Source organism: Carcharodon carcharias, chromosome 12 (assembly GCF_017639515.1).
Source record: "Carcharodon carcharias isolate sCarCar2 chromosome 12, sCarCar2.pri, whole genome shotgun sequence".
Taxonomy (NCBI): Eukaryota; Metazoa; Chordata; class Chondrichthyes; order Lamniformes; family Lamnidae; genus Carcharodon; species Carcharodon carcharias.
Genome location: NC_054478.1, coordinates 59,222,921 through 59,247,194, shown reverse-complemented (window position 1 = coordinate 59,247,194; position 24,274 = coordinate 59,222,921). Strand labels below are relative to the sequence as shown.

Genomic DNA, 24,274 nt, shown 5'->3' with positions numbered 1-24,274 from the left:
GAACTTCCATTGAATTTCACTGAAATATTGTGGAAGACCAAGGAAAGAGAGGTCAGAATGGAAATCAGACAGAGAATTAAAGTGGTAAGCAACAGGGACCTTAGGATTGTGCTTGGAGATGTTCAGCAATGTGATTGCCTAATCTAGGTTTATTCTGCCCATTGTAGAGGAACCTCCTTTAAGTACAGTGAATACAAGGTACAGTATACTAATTTTGAGGAAGTACAAATAAGTTGCTATCTCATCTGAACACAATGTTTGGGATCCTGGATTGTGATGTAGGATGAAATGAGTTGAGAGGTGTTACATAGAAACATAGAATGATTCATCACAGAAGGAAGCCATTTGGTGCATTGTACCTGTGTTGGCTCTTTTGAAAGACAACTAGTGGGTTTATATGATAAATAAAGTGCCAAGGTAAGGACAGGGTGTTGGGAGTGATAGAAGAGTGGACTAGGGTGTCATGGAGGGGACAGTCTCTACAGAATTGTGAAAGAGGGAAAATATATTTTGTGGTGGAATCATGTTCAAAGTGGAGGAAATGATAGAAGATAATTAGTTAAATACAGAAGCTGGCAGGGTAGAAAGTGAGGATGAGGAGCCCCATATCATTTTGTGATGGGAGGAGGTGTGGCGGGGTGGTGGTGAGCGCTACCATATGGGAAATGGAACCCATTTATCATAATCAGGCCATATTATGTCAGATATTTTAGAGGAAACTACAGGAACTAAAGGGAAAGAGGATTCAGAAACTTGCTGCCTGTTGCTCATAGTAAGGTTATACAAGACATATGTAATCAGTTTCTTTCTAACTGTTTTTAATAACTAACTGCTTGAAGTAAGCCATACTTAAATAACACATAGGCAAAATTAAAACTCTAGTAGGTTAATGATGAACAATTTCTTAACTATCAAAGAATGTTTGAAACATTTCTGTCCGTAGATTTATTGGCCGGAACTTTACCAGCCATTTGATGATGGGCCGGGAGGCGAGATGTCTGGAAAAATGGCATGGCAAGGCATTAGGATGGCATACCTGACTTCTTCCCACTTCCATGCCATTTTGCCATCAGTGGATAAAGTGACATCAGCTGCCTGCTGGGAGCCCACTCGAGCAACTTAAGTGGCCAATTAAGGATCATTTCTTGTCTCCACAGACATTTTGAAGCCTGACAGCCTCCCAGCAGGGTCTTGGGGGTGGGGGTGTGGGGGGGAGGGACGTCCTTTTTTGGGCACTTCATAGCTCATGGAGGAGCACCTGGTTGCCATGAGCTCTCTCAGGACACTCTTGTCACTGGTGAATGCCAGCTCCAGAGGCAGCCATTTAATTACCCAACGCTGAAAATATACCTGCAAGTCCTGTTACCGGCCGAAGCATGGGTTGCCTTCCACTTTCATCTCTGCTGGCAAGATTTCTCCACCTGCACAAAATCCAGCCCATCAAGTCTAACAATAATAATTGTTTAGAATGGCTTATGCTGTTGTTCAGTAATTTTTATGAGAACATTTAGTGATGCTCTAACATACTGTGCCAGAGAACAGTAGGACGCAGACTTGCGCTTGCAGTACGCAGTACATTCTTGAGCTTTATTGTGCTGTTGGAAATTTGCAGAGTACAATTCAGGCACCTATTCAAACAAGGGAAATTTGGAGGCAATAGGGCCGATTCAGCTCAGTCCACTGGGTGGTAATGGGCCGGTAGCAGACCTGAAATCAGGATGCTGTACTTCATTCTTGCTCAAAATCTTCCCGATGTCTGATTGGCAAGATCTTTACAAGGACAGTATGGATAACAACCTGAATTAAGTGCGAGATTCGTAACTCATGCATTCTCTGCACGTCATAGATTTTAATTTTGGGGGTACAAATGGACATAGTGTATACCATGCATACTCTGTTCATTTGAACCAGATGATGAGTAGCCTAACCAATGCCCTAGTCTAATGCTTTAGGAAATGTCAGGTTTTATCTTTGATGATGGCTAGGCTGGAGCCCAGCCACTCGAGTCATTCCTTTTTCATGATTACCTCCATCCCAGATTCCAACAATTGGTCTGCTCAGCATGGGAGCCACCTGATTTCAGGGGATCCATTTGGTGCCTCAGCTCGCCAGTGGAATTGAAATGAGACCCAGACTTCTAAATGGCTTGGAATTCTCATCAGTAAGAACACGTTAGGGTTGGTCGTGATCTCCCTTCCTGTAGTTAAGTTCAATCTTAATGTCCACTTCTGCAGGTGAAGAGTAAAATAAATTAAGTAGTTTCACAATAAAATGCCCTGTAGAATCTACAAATTAGTGCAACAGAATGAATGGAGAAATAGCTTTATAAAACTTTAAAGGAGTGATTATTGTTCAGAACAGTTATTTGAACATTTTGTGAATATTTTTTATTCTGCAGAAAAGCTGGATCTGCACGATGCTCCTTAAGAGAAAATTCTAACTGCTTGTACTTTCAAAGGTACCAATGTGTATTTGTGATCAGCTTTTTCTTAAGGTTCCAAATATTCTTGAAGTATAAATAAACACTATCATGATTTTAACCTCGATATGGATTTGATCTGGCATTTTTGTTCTTTCTAAACATGATGTGATAGAAAATGCTGCTGTAATTGTAGTATAAGGGTCTGGTATATATAAGGTTAATGTGGGACTGAGTACAGTACCACCCATGCAGTGATGTAAGAAAGCACAAGACCTAGAGCTAGGATCAGTGTGGTGTTAGCCAGAGACATGTTAAGATCTAGACATGGAGACAGCTCCTTGTGTATAGTTGCAAGTAATGTATAAAGACTTGCTGTTAACATTGTAGGATCGAAATCCCTGCAACTGGGAAATTTATGGAACATAATTTCAAACTCATGGACATGCTTTGACCTCATGATTGGAATGATAAATTTCAAAAAGATAAGCTGCAGTCAACAGTACAGGGGCTGGGCAGCAAGGGGTTAATTGGGACCTTGACTAACATGATCATGAAGTCTGATTACCTAATACAATGGCACAAAGGACATATCGTCAATACAATACACTCAACGAATTATTCAACCAACACTGGAATAGGGTCATTCAAACTCTCATCAATTTGGAGCCAGTTCTGTTATTGTGCTGTTACTGTGCCACCTCAAACAGCAGAAGAATTGCTCATACAATGAGAACTGATAATATTTGTCTGGATACATCTTCCATGGAAAACCCTATATTGTTTCAACCAACAGGAGCTGCTGTCATTTGTCTGGACTTTGCGTAGAATTAACTAAATGGATATTGGAACAACAGGAAATATGTTTTGACATGGCTGAGTTAAATTATTGTAAAAGCAGAGCAGACTTGAGCATCTGGGCTGCAGTCAGAAGAGGGGTCGAGTTTGGTCACTTTGACTCAGGCCTACAGTCAACACCGGACAGACCAGCCATGTTGGGGATTGTAAGTTTCAGCCAAATTATAGTGATATTGGTCTGAGGGTTTTGTGAAGGTTTGGGTCGAAAAATTGGTGTTTTTCCTGGTACCTTGGAACTTGTTTCAGCCATACCTTGGTGATATTGGCCTGAGGGTTTTTTTACCTTAAGGTTTCAGGACAGAACATGGTGTTTTGCCTGTGTTTTTTTAAGTTTTAACCAAGTCATGGTGACTTTTGTGTTGGGTATAGGTTGTTTTAAATTTTGGGTTTTGTACTGTGGGGTTGTGGGTGATTCAATGAAGCAATTGTGATTTATCAGAAGAAACTTGTCTCGCTGGTCATCCTGTTCAAGCCATACACTTGTGAATCTGGTGCCACGAAATTGAGTGTGGGAAGTATCTCGGAGGAAAAAGGGGAACCCCTACAACATACAGAAAACTACAAAGACTTCCTTAACAGGCATGTTCTGTAACCAATACCATTCAACAGGAATCTTAAGTAAAAGCCAATATATAATTTCCCTGCAGTCTGGTAAGTCATCATATTTAGGCTGTGTATGTTTCTGTAAGAGCAGAGCCAAAAGAAGCACCATTCCCAATTGTGAATTATTGGGTCTGTTCAAACGAAGTACTACATAGCCTTTGGAAAAGAAATTGGACTAAAAGCTCAAACTGCAGTGGAAAGCAAATAACCTCAAGCTACTATTCTATATCTCTATTCAGCTAGTTTTATATTAGCATTGCCAAAAGCTTAGAACTATAGGCCAGTCAGTCTAACCTCATTGGTGGGAAAACTATTGGAAGCAATTCTGAGGGACAGAATTAATCTGCACTTGGAGAGGCAGAGGTTAATCAAGGACAGTTAGCATGGTTTTGTTAAGGGGAGGTCATGTCTAACCAATTTGATTGAATTTTTCAAAGAGGTGACCAGGTGTGTAGATGAGGGCAATGCCTTTGATGTAGTCTACTTGGATTTCAGCAAGGCTTTTGATAAGGTCCTGCATGGGAGACTGATAACAAAGGTAAGAGCCCATGGGATCCAAGGCAATTTGGCAAATTGGATCCAGAATTGGCTGAGTGGCAGGAAGCAGAGGGTGATGGTCAAGAGGTGTTTTTGTGACTGGATGCTTGTGTCTAGTGGGGTTCCACAGGGAACAGTGTTGGGTCCCTTGCCACTTGTGGTATATATAAACGATTTAGACTTGAATGTAGGAGGGTTGATCAGTAAATTCGCGGATGACACGAAAATTGGTGGGGTGGTAAATAGTGAGGAGTATAGCCTTAGATTACAGGAGGATATAGACAGGCTGGTCAGATGGGCTGATCAGTGGCAAATGGAATTTAATCTGGGTAAGTGTGAGGTGATGCACTTGGGCAGGACAAACAAGGCACGGGAAGACACGATGAATGGTAGGTCCCTGGGATGTACTGAGGATCAGAGGGACGTTGGTGTACATGTCCACCGGTCCCTTAAGGTAGCAGGACACATAGATAAGATGGTTAAGAAGGCATATGGAATACTTGCCTTTATTAGCCGAGGCATAGAATACAAGAGCAGGGAGGTTATGCTGGAACTGTATAAAACACTGGTTAGGCCACAGCTAGAGTATTGCCCGCAGTTCTGGAATCCACATTTATAGGAAGGATGTGATCACTTGACATAGTGCAGAGGAGATTTACCAGGATGTTGCCTGGGCTGGAGAGTTTTAGTTATGAGGAGAGATTGGATAGACTGGGATTATTTTCCCTGGAACAGAGGAGATTGAGGAGGTACATCATTGAGGTGTATAAAATTATGAGGGGCATAGATAGGGTAGACAGGAAGGAACTTTTCCCCTTGGTGGAGGGATCAATAACCAGGGGGCATAGATTTAAGGTAAGGGGCAGGAGGTTTAGAGGGGATGTGAGGAAGAATTCTTTTCACCCAGAGGGTGGTGGGAATCTGGAACTCACTGCCTGAAATGGTGGTAGAGGCAGAAACCCTCATAACATTTAAGAAGTATTTGGATGTACACTTGCGAAGCCATGACACACAAGGCTGCAGGCCTAGAGCTGGAAAATGGGATTAAAATAGTTAAGTACTTGTTTGACCAGTGCAGACTCGATGGGCCCAAGGGCCTTTTTCTGTGCTGTAGTCCTCTATGACCCTATGACTCTTAGGAACAGAATTTCATGGTACCAGCTGGGAAAATGTGTGTCAAATGAGTGTACATGTGGAATAAATCTCAAAGGAAGAGAAAGTGGATTCTTGTTTCATATTCTAGTTTGAAAACATATCAGCAAGTAATAAAGGAACTAAACAGAAGGCCTAGAAGCTTTGCATCAACACTCAGTGTCACTGTATGTGCTTCTATTGGACACACAGGCACCATTCAATTTTGTTGATTCTTTGATGGATTTTATGTAAGTAGAGGCCTTGGTTAAGTATTATGACCAACTAAAATAAATATAGGATAATGGGAATATTTATAATAAATAAGTGCTGATTCCAATTACAATTTTCTTCGGATCATGTTAGCTATGTTCTACTTAGAAAGATGATGGTTTTATTGGTGTTCGACAGTGATGTACTACAATCCTCTGGCATATTATTTGGCAATATTGCAAGTTACTGACTAAACCACATTTTTTTTTTGTTCATGAGATGTGGGCATCACTGGCCAGCATTTATTGCCCATCCCTAATTGCCCTTATTCAGAGGGCATTTAAGAGTCAAATACATTGCTGTGGGTCTGGAGCAACATGTAGGCCAGGCCAGGTAAGGATAGCAGATTTCCTTCCCTAAAGGACATCAGTGAACCGGATGGGTTTTTATGACAATTGGCAATGGTTTTGAGACTTTTAATTCCAGATTAACATTTTCTCATTCCAGATTTTTTTATGAATTCAAATTTCACCATCTGCTGTGGTGGGATTCAAACCCAGGCCTCAGAGCATTGCCCTGGGTTTCTGGATTACTAGCCTAGTGATAATGCCACTGCCTCCCCCCTAAAGAATTAAAGAATTGATTTGTAAAGAAGGAGTCCAGTTTTCTTTTGATCCATTTCTTTGGCAGTTAATTATTGTAACCATATTTCAATGGCTATTAAAAGTTTGCTTGATTATTTTCAATCAAGGAAGAAGGTATTCTTGTTTCATTATTGTTCTTCAAGCTTGGCTTGAAGAACAATAATGATGTAAATGGGCATCAGCGAGAGAATTTTGTGAACAAATACACAAAATCACTGCTTTTCTTCTCTATTCTTGTATGAGCTGGGTCAAATATCATTATCGCTATTGGCTTCAAATTTAGAATTAATGCTGGGTAATTACTTAGTTAAATAAAGAGTTTAGTGTTTATCATGTTGGCAGTTACAGCTAATGTGAAAATTTGTGCTAACTACAGTGTATTCAGCCTTCTAATTAATATAGCACAACCAAATACAAAGATATTGATGAAAGCTTACCTTCTCACACTTGTCACCGAATAGCTGTGAAGACTACTGTGATATTGTTAACTGCTGAGTTTATACATGGTGTAATTTTTGTCTTTCTGTTATATTACAGGAACAATGCTTATGAAAGAAAACATATTTTATACATTAAGCAATATAACTACTATAATGCTTTTTATATTTATGGCTATTCTCAGTTTTCTTTTATTGCAATTGATAAAATTATAAATTTCTTGTTTGATTTGTACAACAATGTGCAATATGAATAGTTGTCTATTGCCAAAAATAGAGAAATGTTGTCAAAGCATTTTGTCTTACACTCATCAGGACAAATGCAATAATGCCAAACTTCAAACGATCACAAGTTACTCCACTGGACAAAGCAGGTGCTAATTGGTTGGCAAGTTGATTCTGATTGGCTGAGCAGTTGGAGCTATGGAGAAAGCAATGGGGGAGCTATAGGCTCCCAAGCTCCCAGATAATTCGTCCTTTTGTTTGCAGAGAACCGGTCCCTGCATATGAATGTATGACCCTTCTAATAAGTGTCAATGAGTCACATTATGAGCCTGACTGATTATCTTAAATATGTTGTTAGTGTAACTATTAGCTTACACAGGATTGATTGGCAAGCGCTGCCCAATCGCAAAATCACGTCCAACTGTAGACATTTTGTTTGGGGTTTTAAAGCTTGGGCTGGTTGAGTACAGTCTGTTCTTTGCCTATTACGAACAACTAAAGGAACATGCTGTTTGATTCAATCCACTAATCATTGGGATGTGTGGCCTATGTACCTAGCATCATACCAACAATAAAATTCATGCATGACATTGCCCAATTGTATGGTAGGCAGAATGTCTTTTTGGATTGACAGTAACATCCTGGTAGTGGAAAATGCCACTCGTGTAGCCACTGCATAGTAGCAGCATGAAATGGCTTGCTTAATCTATTGTTCAAATTTTTGAGATACTTTGCAGGGTAATTTGAGGTAGAATGGGCACTTTTCAAGTCTGAATGTGGCGGCCTTTGGCCCATTTGTGAGTTTGTGCGAGGCACAATGAACAATGATCTGATCATAATAGCCATTGTCCTGCAGGATAGTTTTGATGTGCCCTATTTCTGCATCAAGCTTGCAAGGTGAGCAAATGGCTGCAGCCCTTTTTATAAGATTGCTGATGAGGCCAATCTTATCACATGTGGAGCTATATGAATCCTAATGTGTATATTGACTGGTGAAGGTAGGCTTGCGGTAGATGGTAGTGGAGAACCCATTGGCGGATTGCTGAACTAGCACGTCAAGGAAAGGGTGAGTTAGACTGTTCCATCTCAAATGTAAATTTGAGCACAGGATGGAGTGTATTAAGGTGTGTAAGAAAATCCGTACGCACAGATGCAGAGTCAAAGATCACGAATGTATTATCTACATATCAGAAATATGCACAGTGTAGGAGGTTAGGGCTCATTCTATCAACAACACAGTTCTTGTGGAAACCGCTGAAAATACTAGCCAGTGCTGGATCTAGAGACAATTCCATGGCTACGCCATCTGTTTGGGCATCCATGGTTTCATTGAAACTGAAATCAACTGTGCAAGATGCTCTGTTCATAAGTTCATTAATACAGATTCAGAAAATGATGGCGCATCTATATTGCTGTGATGAAGAGACGTGGCATAACTGTTAATGGCTTCCTCCAGTGACATTCATAAATAAGCATAAATAAGCAATGTCAAAGGAGCCCAGATATCTGATATTCATTTAAGATGTTTCGGTTTGACACAGAAGGTTAGGGTGTAGCGCATTAGCTGTTGTATTCTAGGCTTAAACACACAAGTCTGTCTTAGAACTCCTAGGCACATTATGGATTTCTTTTCACAGGATGGACTCTGGTGTGGAGTAGGTCAATCTAATTCTGTCCTAATGGCTTTGTACTGTATTTAATCCATTTGACTCAACCAGACAACCGTTAAATGGCCTTGGGGTGAGCTTCTCAAGTGGAACCCTGCCCCAGTGTAAAATTCAGCCTGTAGAATGGTTACAGCAGTGAAGGAGGCCAATCAGCCTGTTGAGTCCATGCCAGCTCCCCATAGCCCTTCAAATTCTGTCCTGTCAGGTGCTTATCCAATTTCCTTTTGAAAGCCATGACTGAATCTACCTCTACCACTCTATCAGGCAACGCTTTCAGATCCTAAACACTTGCTGCGTAAAATAATTTTTTTCCTCGTGTCACCTTTAGCTCTTTTTCCAATCACTTTAAATCCATGTTCTTTAGTTCTCAACCTTTCTGCCAATGAGAACAGTTTCTCTTTATCTACTCTGTCTAGACCCTCTCATGATTTTTAGCACTTCTATTAAATCTCTGGTTAACCTCCTCTTCTCTAAGGACCAATTTCTTCTGTCTATCCACAGAACTGAAACCCCCGAAACTATTCTTGTAAATATTTTCTGCACCCTCTCTAAATCTTCATATCCTTCTAGAATAGATCACAATATTCCAGTTGAAGCTGAACCAGAGTTTCATAAAGGTTCATTATTATTTGCTTGCTTTTGTACTCCATGCCTCATTTATAGTGTCCAGACTGCCATATCTCTTTTTCAATCTGCCCTCCACCTTAAATGATTTGTTCCTGGACCTCCTTTAGAATTGTACCATATATTTTATAGCACCTCTCCCTTGTTCTTCTCAGCAAAATGTATCACTTCTGACTTCTCTACATTAAATTGTCTCTGCCATGTGAATGCCCATTCCACCAGCCTGCCTATGTTCTCTTGAAGTCTATCACAATCCTCTTTACAGTTCACAATATTTCCCAGGTTTGTGTTGTATGCAAATTTTGAAATTACACCCTGTACATCCAAGTCTAAATCATTAATTTAGATCAAGAAAAGCAGTAATTCCGGTACTGACTCCTGAGGCTGATGGTAAATGTTGAACTGCCTAAATCCCAGAGGGAAACTTGAAACAGCTGCCAAAACGGTTTTTGCAGTTTGTATAGTATGAGGAGAGATTCTGAAATCAGGAAATGATGTCTCTGACTAGTTATGGTGATTTTTTTTAGGAGAGTAAACAGTTATTAAAAGAATAAAGCAAAAAAAAAATCACAATTACACTTCAACACAAGAATGGCTTCACACATTAAACAGTACTTTAAAACAGTTCCACAAGATCTTAATTTAACTGCCCTCAGAGCTAACTGTCATTTTCTATTCAGCAACTATCCTTATAGATTTCAAAATCTATAGAATTCCAGTAATTTTTACCACACAGAGTATTTTTCCTTGGGTTGTCCTTTGAAGCTGACAGCAACTTGGCCTTCAGGTCTGGCCTTGTTCACACTGTCTTCTGGGAGATTTAAGCAGCTACCCCTACCTAGGCATCAATATTTTCTTAAATGCATTCCTTCACTTTGATTTCCCAATTATCTCAACCAGTTTCTTCACAAATGCTTTCTTCCAGAATTGATCAAACTCGTTTTGTTACTCTAGCTCTTAGACTTGTAAAAACAAACTTACCATATCTTTACCTTACTTATACCTTTTACAATCCCCTTTGAACTGAAACAACTCAATTCAAAAACACTCTTGTTATTGCTTTATGTAAAACTCTTTTTGAAGTTCCTCTTGTCATTAACATATTAAAACCACTTCTTACTGTTGGCTTTAGACTTGTGCAGTCACTCTGGCTCTTAATCCAATTACCCAGCCGCCTGTCCTCCAGTACATAAGAAAAATGACAGTGATATTAGCAGATGAAAAATATTACAATTTCTTGCTTTCTTCAAAAATACCAATGTTTATTTTCCTCCAGTCTAAAAATCAGTCGCTCACCACTGGTCTTTGTTTCCTGTCACTCAGCTAACATTGCATCCATGCTGCCTTTGTCCCTTTTATTCCGTGGGCTTCAACTTTCCTAACAAGTCTGTGTGGTACTTTATCAAACATCTTTTGGACGTCCATATACACCACATCAACTGCATTGTCCTCATCAATCCTCACTGTTACTTCATCAAAAAACTAAGAAAAATTAATTAAACATGACTTGTCTTTAATAAATCTGTGCTGGCTTTTCAGGGTAAGCGGGGTAAATTAATAGAACAGCTTGGAAAGGCTGCTCCAAAAATTCAGTTCAAACTGTATAATGTTTGCTTCTGTGTTTATTTGTACGGTAGCAAGTTCTATATCTATCATGCCACAAGGTTAAGATTTAAAATAGCTCAAAATTTTTGAAAAGTTGATTTTGGTAGGAGTACACTTGAAAAGTCTCTATTAAGGAATTGACCCCCCCAGTTTTGAATTAATTAAATTAGATTACTATGAATGATCAGTGAAATCATCTTCCGACTAGGGACTTTACAGCCTTCCGGACTGAATATTGAATTCAACAACTTTAGGTCGTGAGTCCCCTCCCCCATCCCCACCCCCTTTCTGTTTCCCCCCTTTTTTTTTCCCAATAAATTATAAAGATTTTCCTTTTCCCACCTATTTCCATTATATAAAATAAAAAAAAAACCCACTAGAGCTATACCTTGAGTGCCCTACCATCCATTCTTAATTAGCACATTCGTTTAGATAATATCACCAACTTTAACTTTAACACCTATGTGTTCTATTGTACTATTGTTGTTGACATCTTTTGATGATCTGCTTCTATCACTGCTTGTTTGTCGCTACAACCACACCAACCCCCTCCACCTCTCTGTCTCTCTATCTCTCCGCCCCCCACACACACACCTTAAACCAGCTTATATTTCAGCTCTTTCCTGGACTCGAACTCAAGTTCTGTCGAAGGGTCATGAGGACTCGAAACGTCAACTCTTTTCTTCTCCGCCGATGCTGCCAGACCTGCTGAGTTTTTCCAGGTAATTCTGTTTTTGTTGTAGTGAAATGGTGGCCTTTGCATTGTACACAACACATGCTACCTATTGTTTATTCAGTGATGTCATTCTTCCTGCTTTATAAAAACCTGTAACTGATCAGTAGAAACATGTTCTTAGGAACTTGTCTGCAGGACATTCTCATGCTGAAACTAATGTGGTATGTTCTGTACTTTTTGTGTGCCTATTTTACTGAGAGCTGTTGTATGATCAGTTCCAATGATCAGGGGCTGAACTCAATAATACGTGTAAGAGGAAAACCACATATGTTTCCAAATAGCTATTAGTGTGACAGTTTTTTTCTTTTACAGGAACTGAGAGGTGGAGGATCACCCTCTTCACCATCAAAGCAGCGGTCTGGAAATCCTTCAAGCAGCTCTTTAATCAATCTGGATTGTAAGGTTAGAGGGGAACTGGAGGAAACAATGTCCCTGGATGGAAAGGAAACAAACAGCAGTGAGGGTAAGAGCCATAACACTTAAAATGCCTTGTCATAGTAAAGCTGTCGTCAGAATACCAGATCTGCTTTTGGACTGTGCATTTTCCGTTTTGTTAACCCTTATTAGTCATGAGAGAATTAAGTTTGTCTTATCTTTTCATTTATGTTACTCATAGTTTCTTCAAAGTGGCTAGTTTGACGATTTTTTTTGTGTGAAGGGTGAGAGCTGTTTCACTACTCTCATCCAGAGAATAATCTATCTAATTTTGCCCACACCTAGCCCCTCGCTAGGTTAGACACCTTATCCTTCTGATCGGTATCAGAAAAGTATTCTGCTGTTTAATATTTAGCATGAAAAATTGACAAGACTTTTAGATACATTTTTGTAAGTCTCCAATAAAGAAAACACACTAAAAAGCTCTATTATCACCATTAATAGAGGTAATGACCTCCACTTATCATTTTATTCTGATGAGAAGATTAATGTCAGGAAGTTATTGTGGGTACAGATGCATACACAATAAGAAACTGGCCCACAACTGTGCTTCCTAACTAATGTTTCTCCGTATCAAAAGTCAGCATGTATCATGGCATGTTCAAAGTAAAGAGTCATTAAAGACTGCACCCTGGATAAAAAGCCACAGTGAAAATCCCTAACGCTTCTCCTTACACTGAGCACAAAACTTCATTGTCCTTAACAAGCTTCTTACCGTAATGGAATCTCATGTCGACTGGAGTTGCTAAGAACACAGTGATTCTTACTGCATAACAATCCTAATCCTGCAAATTTAAAATAGCAAATGTTTTTTTTTGCTTGTGTTGGTATAACATGGTGTTTGAACGTTAAAGTCAGATTTGTTTTCAGAAATCATCTTCAACGGGAAAGAAACCTGGTTATCCTGGATTACTTTTGTTGCAGAAAGGTTGTAATTGAGCAGTCTTTTGAAAGGTGATATGTTAGCTAGCGTGGAATAGAGATAATTTTCCCTCCATATTTTAGAGATTATAAATTAAAGCGCTAAATTACTTTTTCCATTGTATGCTAAATACTGCCACACTGAACTTCCAATTGCCTACCATAACTTATGTGGGAGATCAGTGAAAACCCTACAGCTAAAGCATAAATGTCTGGCAAACTTGCTCTGCCTCTCCGGCTTCTTCCCTCATCCCAGTCACTAGTAGTAGCCGAAGAGCTCTGGATCATCTAAGTAGATTGACTTAAAGGCAGATGAATGTGAATGAAAATAATTGTAAAACAATGCACAATTAAGGTGAAATTTTTCTTTACATAATGGATAGTTGTCCATTATAGTTAAGTGTTTGGAGATGGTTATCAATCATTTCCAAACAATTGGTGTGAGACTGTCAACAAGAAGTCTAATCAGCTGGTGAGCTACATTTCAAGGACATTTGATTGGAAGTGTAAACAAGTTGTCTAAGGCCTGTAGACACAATAGGTTAGATTTTCACAACCGAGGTGGGTAACTTGAGTCAGAAAATTTCCCAAGTTGGTAGACCTGCCTTGGGGTTGAGGATTGGGGGCAGGGGGTTGGTGGTGGAACGTGTGTGGGATAAGAGGGAGCCTGTCAACCCCATAGGCAGATCCTAGGCGGCAATGGGGCTGGGTGAGTGCCAATGCAGGCTGATTAGAAGGCCTGCCTCAGTTGCAATTAGAGCAGCTAGGCTCTCTATCCCTCACCCTTCACACTACTCACTTCATACCCACTCCCCATGGGTTCTTATACACTTTATGCCAGTTCAATGCCAACTCATGCTCTCCCAGCCACCCTCCATGGCCCCTCATACACTCCAATCCAACACATGCTCCCCAGCCACTTCCCATGACCCCGCATATATCCCATGTTAATTCAATGCCATCTCATGCCCCTCCCATGCCCGTTCATCTGGTATGCAGTATGTACATCACCAATAAGCCATATAAATAACAATGGCTGAGAACAAAAGTACCCATTCAGAAATGTTCTTTGATTTTAAAAAAATGGCTATTTCTACAACTCTATCAGGCAATGTCAACTAGACAGACCATTAGAGTATTTTTAGAGTAACAAAGGCTTCAAACACTACTGACCTCTTCTAGTCCAGATTAACATTAAGGTATTGATAAAAGAGATTACAGAAAGAACAACTTATTATAACCACTGAAAGATATCAATCAAAGTTGATAAATCACTTCACTCATCAAAACAGATTCCCTGCTATTCCAATGCCTTTATGGGTTGGGGCTCTCAACCAAGCATGCATAGTGAGGACAGGTGGAAACACAGATGACCCTGTCCTGTGGCCATTTTTACTGTTCTGCACCTTGCAGTCATTGTAGCCATTTCAACCCCTCTAATCATGCCATTTTTTTTTTCAAAATTAAATTTAAAAACTAATCAGTTTAAAAAATACATATCAACTTTAATATTCTGCACAGAGCTACTCATGAATGTTGCAAACTTCTGTTTCCCGTAACAACTCAAAATTTTTTGTCACAGAACAGCCTAAAAACAAGGGCGGCAGCTGGGTTTTTTTATTGATGTATACATCCATGTCTGTGAGAGATTTGTGTGATTTGCTGACAGACGATTTGTAAGCCACTAATGTAATGGTGTTTGCCATCATTTTGCTTTGAAAAACAATGCAACTGTACCTTGATATTACTTTTGATCCAAGCAAGTTTTCAACAGAGTTTCACGTTTGTCATTAAACCTTTCACGAGTTCTAGCTGTTATCTGGTAAAATATCCAACACCAAAGAGATTTTTTACATTTCTGATATTTTTTAATTAGAAATACATTTAGATGTCTATTTTCAAAAAATTGATAATGAAAAAAATGGGTCATGAGCTGGATTTGAGTCCTTAATGAGCTGCATATAGCTCTGGAGCTTTTGGTTACCGATCCCTGGTGCCTGGATGTTGATTGACAGCTCCAAATATGAAGCTCGCCTTGCAGCAAGACATATAAACTGACACCTTAACACATTTCACCAGTTCCTTTTTATATACTAACACTTGGGTAAAGGCAAATGGAGGAACTTGAGAGTTCCTTCTTATATGAAAGAGTTATTTTGATCTCGTGCAAAGGACTGCTAAGTGTTCTTTAACTTTCCATTATTTTGCCTGATTAAATCTTCTGAAATATGTTGTGTTTGCTCTTTCTTTGCAAGTGTTTTGCTTAACAAGCCTCATTCATACATTAGTCTGATATAGTGCCTGCCAGAATATTATTTGTACATCCATCAGTCAGAGATACCAGGAAAATGAAATGTAAAGTGCTTGGTTCCATTTGGGTTATCAGTAACTTAATGGGTTTATTGTTAGCATTGAGCATACTAATTCCCAGATCAATTTGTGCTAACCTTGACTGTAAGTATTTAATCTCCTGAGGAGAAAGGACAGGACAAGTAGTCTTTTACTCCCCCACCCCCTCCCTCCATTCCTCAGAGTATCTCCAAATTATTCACCTGTTTCATGTCTCTACTGTTTAGGCTGAATTGGCAACCCTCCGCCAACTTCCCACCAACGGTATTTTTTTTAAATGATGCATTAGCAGGATTGGCAAGACCAGCATTTATTGCTCATCTCTAATTTCCTTTGGGAAATTAGTGATGAACTGCCTTCCTTGGCTGCTGTAGTCCATGTAATGGAGATAAAACCGCAATGCTGTTAGGTAGGGAGTTCCAGGATTTTAGAATCAGAAAACAGTTACATTGCAGAATGAGGCCAAGAGCAACTCACCTAGATTTCATCCCTACCTTTTCCCCATATCCCTGCAATTATTTTCTTTTCAATTAAATCTACCCCCACCATACCCTCAGGCAGTATATTCCAGATCCTGACCACCTGCTGTGTCAAAATGCCATTCTTCATATTACCATTGCTTCTTTTGCCAATCACCCTAAATTAGGGTCCTCTGGTTCTGGGCTCTTCCGTTAAGTGGAATGGTTTCTCCCAATCTACCCTGATCAGATACCTCACGATTTGACCCAGAGACTATGAAGCAACGGTGATACATTTCCAATCAGATTGTTGTGTGACAGGGAAGAGAACTTGGAGGTGCTTGTGTTCCCATAATAATCTTAATATAGCAAAGAACGTTTGACAAAATGCTACCTTGGTTCAGTAATAACATATTTGTAATCTGAATTGTGATAGCTATCACTCTTCTCTTCAAAGAAACCTACTCTAGACCCCTCTGTTCTTGCAAATTACCACACATCTTCAACTTCACTTTCCTTTCCAAAGTCCTTGAATGTGTTGTTGCCTCCCAAATCTGTTTTCAATTTTTCAGGAAGTCCATGTGTGAATCCGTCCAATCAGGTGTCTGCACTTGCCCTAGTACAGAAAGGCTTATATATTGAAGCCGCAAATGACATGTGACAAATGTTAACTACACCTCCTCCCCCTTCTTAACCTGTGTGCAGCTTTTTAAACTGTTGATCATAGCATCCTACTCCAATGCCTATCTGCTGTTGTCTAACTGTGTCGAATTGTACTTGCCTGGTTTCATTCTTATCTAGTTCATCATAGCCAGAGAGTCACCTGCAAAGGCTTCTTTTCCTGCTCCCACCTCTCCACATCTCGACCTTGTTTTCCTCTTTCAAGATGCTCTTAAAACCTACATCTGCCCTAACAGCCCCACATGCCTCTTAGTGTCATTTTTGTTTTAAAATGCTGCTGTGTAGACCTTGTGACTTTTAAAAGCATTAAAGTTGCTATATATAAATTCAAGTTTTGTTGGTGTTGCCTCTGAGTCAGAAAATTGTAGCTTCAAACTCTATTGCAGAACTTGAGCACACAATTTAGGCTCATGCGTCAATGCAGACTGAGGGGATTTCATGTGTATCATCTTTTTAATATTGATTCAGGTTTTGGTGTAAGCGATGCAGGTATGCTGCTGGTTGCTGACCTAGAAGAAAGTTGCCTGCAAAGATCTACCAATCTCTGTGGTATGAATTTTACCTTTCCTGATGGTAGTTTTATTCTGTTGTCAACTAAGAATCTTTGGTGCACAGCAAGAGTTATATCATCAAGCAGGCTAAGCAGCATTGAAGAACTCCTCAGACTGCAAACGAGGAAGTGACAAATAGGTTTTAACATTCACTTCTTTTAATTTCATGGAAAGTGAAATAATGATTGGACCATACACGTAGGATTAAGGGAGAAACTGAAATACCATAAACTCTTAAAAAAATCATGATTTGTCTTGTTTAAAAAACCTATGAAATTTTTAGTATGCAATGGAGAAATTTGACATTCTACAAATATAAAATTAGTTTTTCAGGCTAGAGAGGTTGTATAGCAGCAAAGTAGAACATTAAAAGCTCAGTTACATCTCATTCAACATGGCGTAAATTTTTCAAGGGCAGAAATTTTCTCTCGGTGGGCGGGCATGTGCCCGACCCGCTCGAGTGTGAAATGACACGTGTTGACGTCGGCTGAGTGTGCCAAAGTGAACATGCAGTCGCGCAATAATTTGGTCGGCAGGCACCCGACGCCCCCCACGAGCATTTAATTGGCCCATCATTTGCGGTATGGTGCCGATCACAGGCAGCGGTCGGCATTCCGACCGCCCCCACAAGCACTCCTGCCAAGGGCAAAATTCTGCCCCAAGGATTTTTACAGTGAGAATAATAGAAAAAGTGGAAGTTTGCGTCAAATCAATGATTGATAATTAATTTCCATCTGTGAGGACTTCAGTAGGATTTTAGAAGGGAGGAGTCACTGATAACAACCTCTGTAATTCCACATTTGTAGACACCAGAAGCTGCTATTGTTTCACCGTGTAATGGCAGCGGACGTTGATAGCTTTATCAACAAGATAATTACAAAATACAGGCCTAGATGTTGAACCAGCCTCCAGGGCAGAATTTTTTGCCCGTCGTGCAGGCGCACGCCCGACCTGCTCGAGTGCGAAAGAGCACGTGATGATGTTGTGTGAGCATCCCGACATCATCGCGCACTCGCGTGATATTTTGGTCAGCATGCCCGCCGACAATTAAGAGGCCTTTTAAGGCCATTAAGTTTGTAATTAACAGAGATTTTTCATTGCCCGTCCAACATTACAATTGGTGGGCGAGCGAGTCAGCCAGGTGGCCTTTGCATTTTTCAGGAAACCTCATCGAAGGGTGGGATGAGGTTTCTGTTATTAAATTTTTTAAAAACGTGTGGACAAAATTTTCATCTTGCATATGTTCAGATGACTAATTCTGATGCGTGGGCATTTTTTTCCAGATTTTGAAACTCTTTTATTGCATTTAAATTCTTCAGCCCTGAGGCAGCTCTGTGCCTTCAGGGATCTTTCATTCTGCGGTCCCCGGCGCCCACCCTTACTTCAGCGCTCGCCCTCCTCCCGCCCCCACCCCAGCCGCACTGAGCTTCTCACGCTGGCTGGTCGACAATTGGGCAGTCAATGTGAAATCATGGTCAGGGGCCGATCACGGTCAAGGGTCTATTCCCAGCCACTTCCAGACCCGCCGATTGCAGGTGCCCACTGAACGAAAAGTCCTGCTCCCAGTGTTCTGGTTGAGGGGGGAGTAAAAGTTTACATTTAACCCCGGTCTCTTTCTTTTCTTCTTTAACCTTTTTTTGGAGAAAAAAATCAATCAACATCATTATTTGCTTTTGCTGGATATGTTTTCCACGTAACAATGAACTTGCGTGTATTCAGCAAGTTACTTCAGCAATCAAAGCACATAATCTAATATAATTTGCCTCTAAATATTATTTTTAACATAGTCAAATGTCCCAAGGTGTTGCCCAGGAGCAAAGCGAAATTTCACACCGAGCTGCGTAAGGACATATTAGTACAGGTAACCCAAAGAACCCAAAGCTTGATCAAAGAGATAGGCATTAAGAAGCAGATGAAAGAGAGGCTTAGGGAGGGAATTCCAGAGTTGAGGGCCTAGGCAGCTGAAGGCATGGCCATCAAAGCAATGCAATTAAAATCAGAGGTGCACAAGAGGTTAGCTTTGTAGCAGCAAATCTAGGTGAACGCCCAGTGCAGTACTGAGGAAGTAATGCATTGTTACAGATGCTGTCTATTCAATAGATTGTATTGCATGAAACATTAAACTGAGGTCCCGTCCACCTGATCAGGTGGACATATAAAATCCCATATGGCACTACTCAAAGAAGAGCAGGGAAGCTGTCCCTGTGTCCGAGTCAACATTTGTCAATCAGCTAACACCACTGAAACAGATGAGCTTGTCACCAAACTCGGTGCTGTTGTGAAGCCTTCCTGTGTATATTTTTGGCTCCTGTTTAATTTTACATGTTATAGCAGTGACTACGTTTCAATAAAAGAAGTTCATAGATGGTGAAGTTCTTTGAAATGTCCTGAGGTTGTGAAAGATGCTATATAAATAGCGATCTGATTGTTTGTTTCTACCTGTGCTGAAGCCTTTAGCCTTCTGCAGGGTTAAAACATGAGTTAATGTTAAACTCTTCTTTAAACAAAATCTTGTTAAATACAGTTCACAAAACCTCTTGCTTAAAATGATAATCTTGATTTTCTGATATCAGGAAAAAAGCTTTTTAAATTATGTTGCAAAATACCAACATGTGAACAATTAGCCTTGTATCTATCTCTGTTTTCTCTCCCCCTCTCTCTCTGTTTGTTGCTATTTTAGCAGGATCATTGACCCCACCTGGGGCATTAAACTCTGAGCACCTATTGTACTTTTATAGCTTTGGGTATAATTTCAGGGTCATTGTCTCTCCCAACATAGGGAACAATTATATATATTCCAAAAGGGAATAAATAGTAAATGATAATTCAACGTAATGGATAATCCATTTGTAAATGCTGAGATTAACAACCATATTCATAGAACAGCTCACCCAGGGCTGAATTTTACTGTGGGCTTCAAGACTCAATGTTGGGGTGAAAAGCAAGTCCCAAGGCCACACTTGCCAGCGGCAGGACCGGCTCAGTGATTTTATCACAGGCGACCTCCCAATTGCGATCAGCATTCAATGGCATTACCATCACTGAATCCCCCACTATCAACATCTTGGGGATTACCAATGAACAGAAACTGAACTGAACCAACCATATAAATACTGTGGCTACAAGTCAGAGGCTAAGAATCCTGCAGCGAGTGACTCATCTCCAGACTCCCCAAAGCCTGTCCACCATCTACAAGGCACAAGTCTGTAGTGTGATGGAATACTCTCCTCTTGCCTGGATGAGTGCAGCCCCAACAACACTCAAGAAGCTTGATGCTATCCAGGATAAAGTGGCCCACTTGATTGGCACCCCATCCCAAACATGTACTCTGTCCACCACCAATGCACAGGGGCAGCAGTGTGTACCACCTACAAGATGCAACTGCAGAAACCCACCAAGCATTCTTATATAGCACCTTCCAAACCCATGACCACTAACATCTAGAAGGACAAGGGCAGCAGATGCATAGGAACACTACCACCTGGAAGTTCCCCTCCCTGTCCTGAGTTGGAAATATGTCTCTGTTCCTTCACTGTCGCTGGGTCAAAATCCTGGAACTCCCTCCCAACAGCCCTGTGGGTGTACCTATACCACATGGATTGCAGCGGTTCTAGAAGGCAGCTCACCACCATCTTTTCACCGGCAATTAGGGACGGTCTCGCCAGTGACATCCACATCCTAGAAATGAATAAAAAAAGGTGAGCCCCTGATGTCACCAGCCCATTCAGAAGGCCAGAAGCTCTGGAGTCTCAGCAGTGCTACTTAGAGAGATAGTTGCTGCCAAGGCAGGCAGGAGAACACAGGATACATTGAAATGGAGATGCTCTTGGATAGGTATTTAAAAAGTCACATTTAGGGGGCTGAGGGCGGTAGTCCCACAGGATTGAGGGGTAATATTTTTGGGATCATAGAGCCTTTTGACCCCTTTTTGGGCCATAGGGTCTCAGGTTTCAATGCCTGCTCCCCCGCCCCACTCTAGGTTGCCACAGAGAAGCTGCCTCCATGAAGCTGGTGGCTAAATGGCCTAAAACGGAGATGGGCTGGGAGACAGGAAGGGTATGTAAACTGGTGACAGAAGGTATTGGGTGGGGAACCTCATGTTTTCCTGCTGCAATAAGATATTACTAGCAGTGAGAACCTTAATGGAAAAGTTGTCTATCAAGCAGCAAATTAAGCCAAGTAGGTGCTCAAGTAAGAGCCACTTTTCACCCCCACTAGCATTTTACCAGTTGGGAGGAGCTACTGCCATTTGAAGAGATTGCCAAGTAAACACTATTGGCCTCCCAGTGGGTTTCCCAGGGGAGGGGCCCTTCTCTATCGATGTTTGATGGCTCACCATGGGCCCCACAGTGACAATGGCTGCCCTTCAGTCAATGGCGCCAGCTTTGAAGGGTGCACCCCCCCCACCTCTCCCCTCCAGATCCCTGGGTCCTGCCTACCTGGCTCCAGCAAGGTACATAAAAGAACATGCCTTGTCTTAGAGGGCACTTCCTCATGGAGGTGCCCTCTTCTTCTCACTGCAGCCTCAGCACTGGCCAGGTCTATTGGTGGCACTGCCAAGGCTGCTGAGCAGACTGCCATCCTCCACTTGACAGCTTTCCTCAGTTGGCTGCCGCCAGTAAAACACCACCTGGGTCTCGCTGCCCACCTCCACAGAGTCAGGTCCCACTTTTGGTCCTGCCAGTGGGACTACTTAACTGTTGAGAAATGTTACTAAATTAATTGTTACCAATAAAATATAATTAAATACTATCATTTTTCTGTGGAAGCTCTTTATTTCCCATTTTCTCAACATTCCAAATCAATCCTGCAATGCACATCATTTGAGATAATACCCCACCATTCCAGCAAATAGTTACCTTCTCTGATGCTTTTCTTTTACTGTAAGTTGTCTCTCTTACTCTCTCGCTCCCTTCATTACTTAGGTTAGAATTTTCCATCCCCTTCGGCGTCAGGCATCATGTTGGGTGTGAGCAGACAATAGGGAGAGAAGGCCACACTCCACTCCGCCTCCACCTGTCAATGGCGAGCCATGTTTCCCACCACCGAATGTCAGGAACATGATTTTAATATATTTGCTTTTAATTATGAGCCCTCCTTGCTGGAATCATCCCTCCACGTCAAATTTACCACCCATGTCGGCGGGAAAACACACTGGCGCAGAACACGTCTTGACAACTGTGACATGCAGAAGTCGGGGCTTTCCTCTAGGGCCTTACTCACATCGCGGACATCCAAGGAGCAGAAGATGCTAGAGCTCTACAGTTACCGGACCCTGGAGGAACATGTGCATCGCATGTTGGGTGAATTCTCCAGGACATGGCTGTGTTGTGAAGCAGCTCACGGAAGGTGGGGGGTCTCTGTTGATGTCTCGGGTCTGCTACAGGGCATCATGGTCTTGACCTTGGGCTGCTATGGATGACCGTCGGTGGGGGGAGCTGTAAGTGGGAGAGGAAAGTGTACTGGGGGAATGGCCTGGGAGAAGAAGGTTTAGGTTTGGCTGGGAGAGGAAGGTGTACTTAGGGGGGTGGTGGGTGGGCTAAGGCTGAGAGGGAGGGGAACAAAGGTGTCATGGGGGGTGTGGGGTGAGGTTGGGAAGGGGGTACGAAGGAGTTAGGGGAGTGAAGTTAGGTGGTGGGGGAGGGAATACAGAGTTGGGGAGGGTGTATTGGGGGAGAAAGTGGCAATTGGGAGGTAGGTGTAAGGGGTTGGGAAGGTATAAGGCAAGGAGATTGGACGGGGAAAGGAATCCACAGGGAAGAAGGAGTTCGGAGGGAGGAAGGAGCCAGGGGGAGGAAGGAATCCAGGGAGAGGAGGGAATCGGGGGAAGAGGGAATTCAGAGGGGGGAAGCATCCCAGGGGAAGGGAGGAGGATGCCTGGAGGGAGGAGGGAGTTCGGAGAGGGGAAGGAGTCTGGGGGAGGAGGGAGTCCGTGGGGAGGAGGGAGCTCAGAGTTGGGAAGGAGTCCAGGGGTAGGAAGGTGTCCAGGGGGAGGTGAGAGTACAGGGGGAGGAGGGAGTAAGGGTGGATGAGGAAGTAAGGGTGGAGGAGGGAGCAAGGGTGAGGGGGATGTCCAGGTGAATGTGCAAGGGAGGGGTCTGTGGAGTCAATGACTGTCTCCTGGGGAGCAAAATGTGAGTGGGCATGGCAGGAGGAAATGCTGAGTATGAGAGGGGGCAAAGTGAGCCGGAAGGGTGGAGGGTGAGGGTGCAACGGTAGTGGTAGATGGGATGGCGAGAGTGGTTGGTGGGGACTCGGAGGCAGACATGGACCCTGGGGTGGGAAGGAGGATGTCCAGTAGTCAATGTGGATGGGGTTGAGATTCTTGGGAAGGTAGGGAACATACACATTCACCTGGACAAAAATAGAAAGAGGATTCTGGTTGGTAGGTGACGATGGGAGGTGGAAGGTGATGCTAGGGGGGTCAACAGTGATGGGGGAAAGGCCATGGGTGACTGGGGGAGGGGAAAGAATGGGGGAGCTCAGAAGAAACCTTAATACAACCAAGTTTTTGAAATCGAAAGTGAGCGGAGCCTTGTGTTGGATGGGCACAGGTGCTGCATGTGAGTGTGATCAGTGAGTGGGTGGAGATGCAGGTCAGCTCAGATGGACAACTGAAAGAGAAACCCAGCAGGCAGCATTGAAAATGCTCAGGACAGTGAGGTGAATGTGGTCAAGGAAGGCTCCGCATGCGTGGGAGAAAGCTTTGAAAGGCCCTGCCACACACACACCTCTCCTTCCAGAATCACTCGTGGGCCAGCTGTGTGCAGCTGAACTGCTAGTGGGGGGAGATGCAGGGGGAAGACTTGTGAAGCCTGTAAATGAAGCTGAAAGGCACCATTACACATTACTCATTGAAAATCAATTTATTTTCAAATTATAAATTGACAAAATATGTTCACCTGTGCAACCAACAGAAATTCTTAACTTTTCTAAGCATAGCACTTCTAGGTGCTGGCCTAATATCCACAGGAAGGGTGGAGACAGCCTGTGCAATGGTTGGCCCTGTTGCCTCTGATGACTTCAGCGTGGGTCCTCTGGCTGTCCTTCTGTGGGCAGGCTGCTCCCTCCGCAGTGAAAGAGGATGAGGTTGAGGGTGTCATAGGCAAAGGGTACTCAGAGAGAGTGGACAGCCTCTGAGATTCCTGAGTGAATGACCCAGGGGTGTCCAGCTGCCGGT

At 42.1% G+C, this 24,274-nt stretch overlaps 1 protein-coding gene across 1 annotated transcript in view; it reads left to right on the top strand.

Moving 5' to 3' along the window:
• Positions 1-24,274, top strand: part of xirp2b (xin actin binding repeat containing 2b) — a 139,956-nt gene that overhangs the window by 61,960 nt on the left and 53,722 nt on the right. Inside the window, exons 2-3 of the mRNA XM_041200240.1 lie at positions 12,012-12,162; positions 17,012-17,092. Of these exons, the coding sequence (XP_041056174.1) occupies positions 12,012-12,162; positions 17,012-17,092 (232 nt within the window). The remainder of the gene's footprint in view (positions 1-12,011; positions 12,163-17,011; positions 17,093-24,274) is intronic.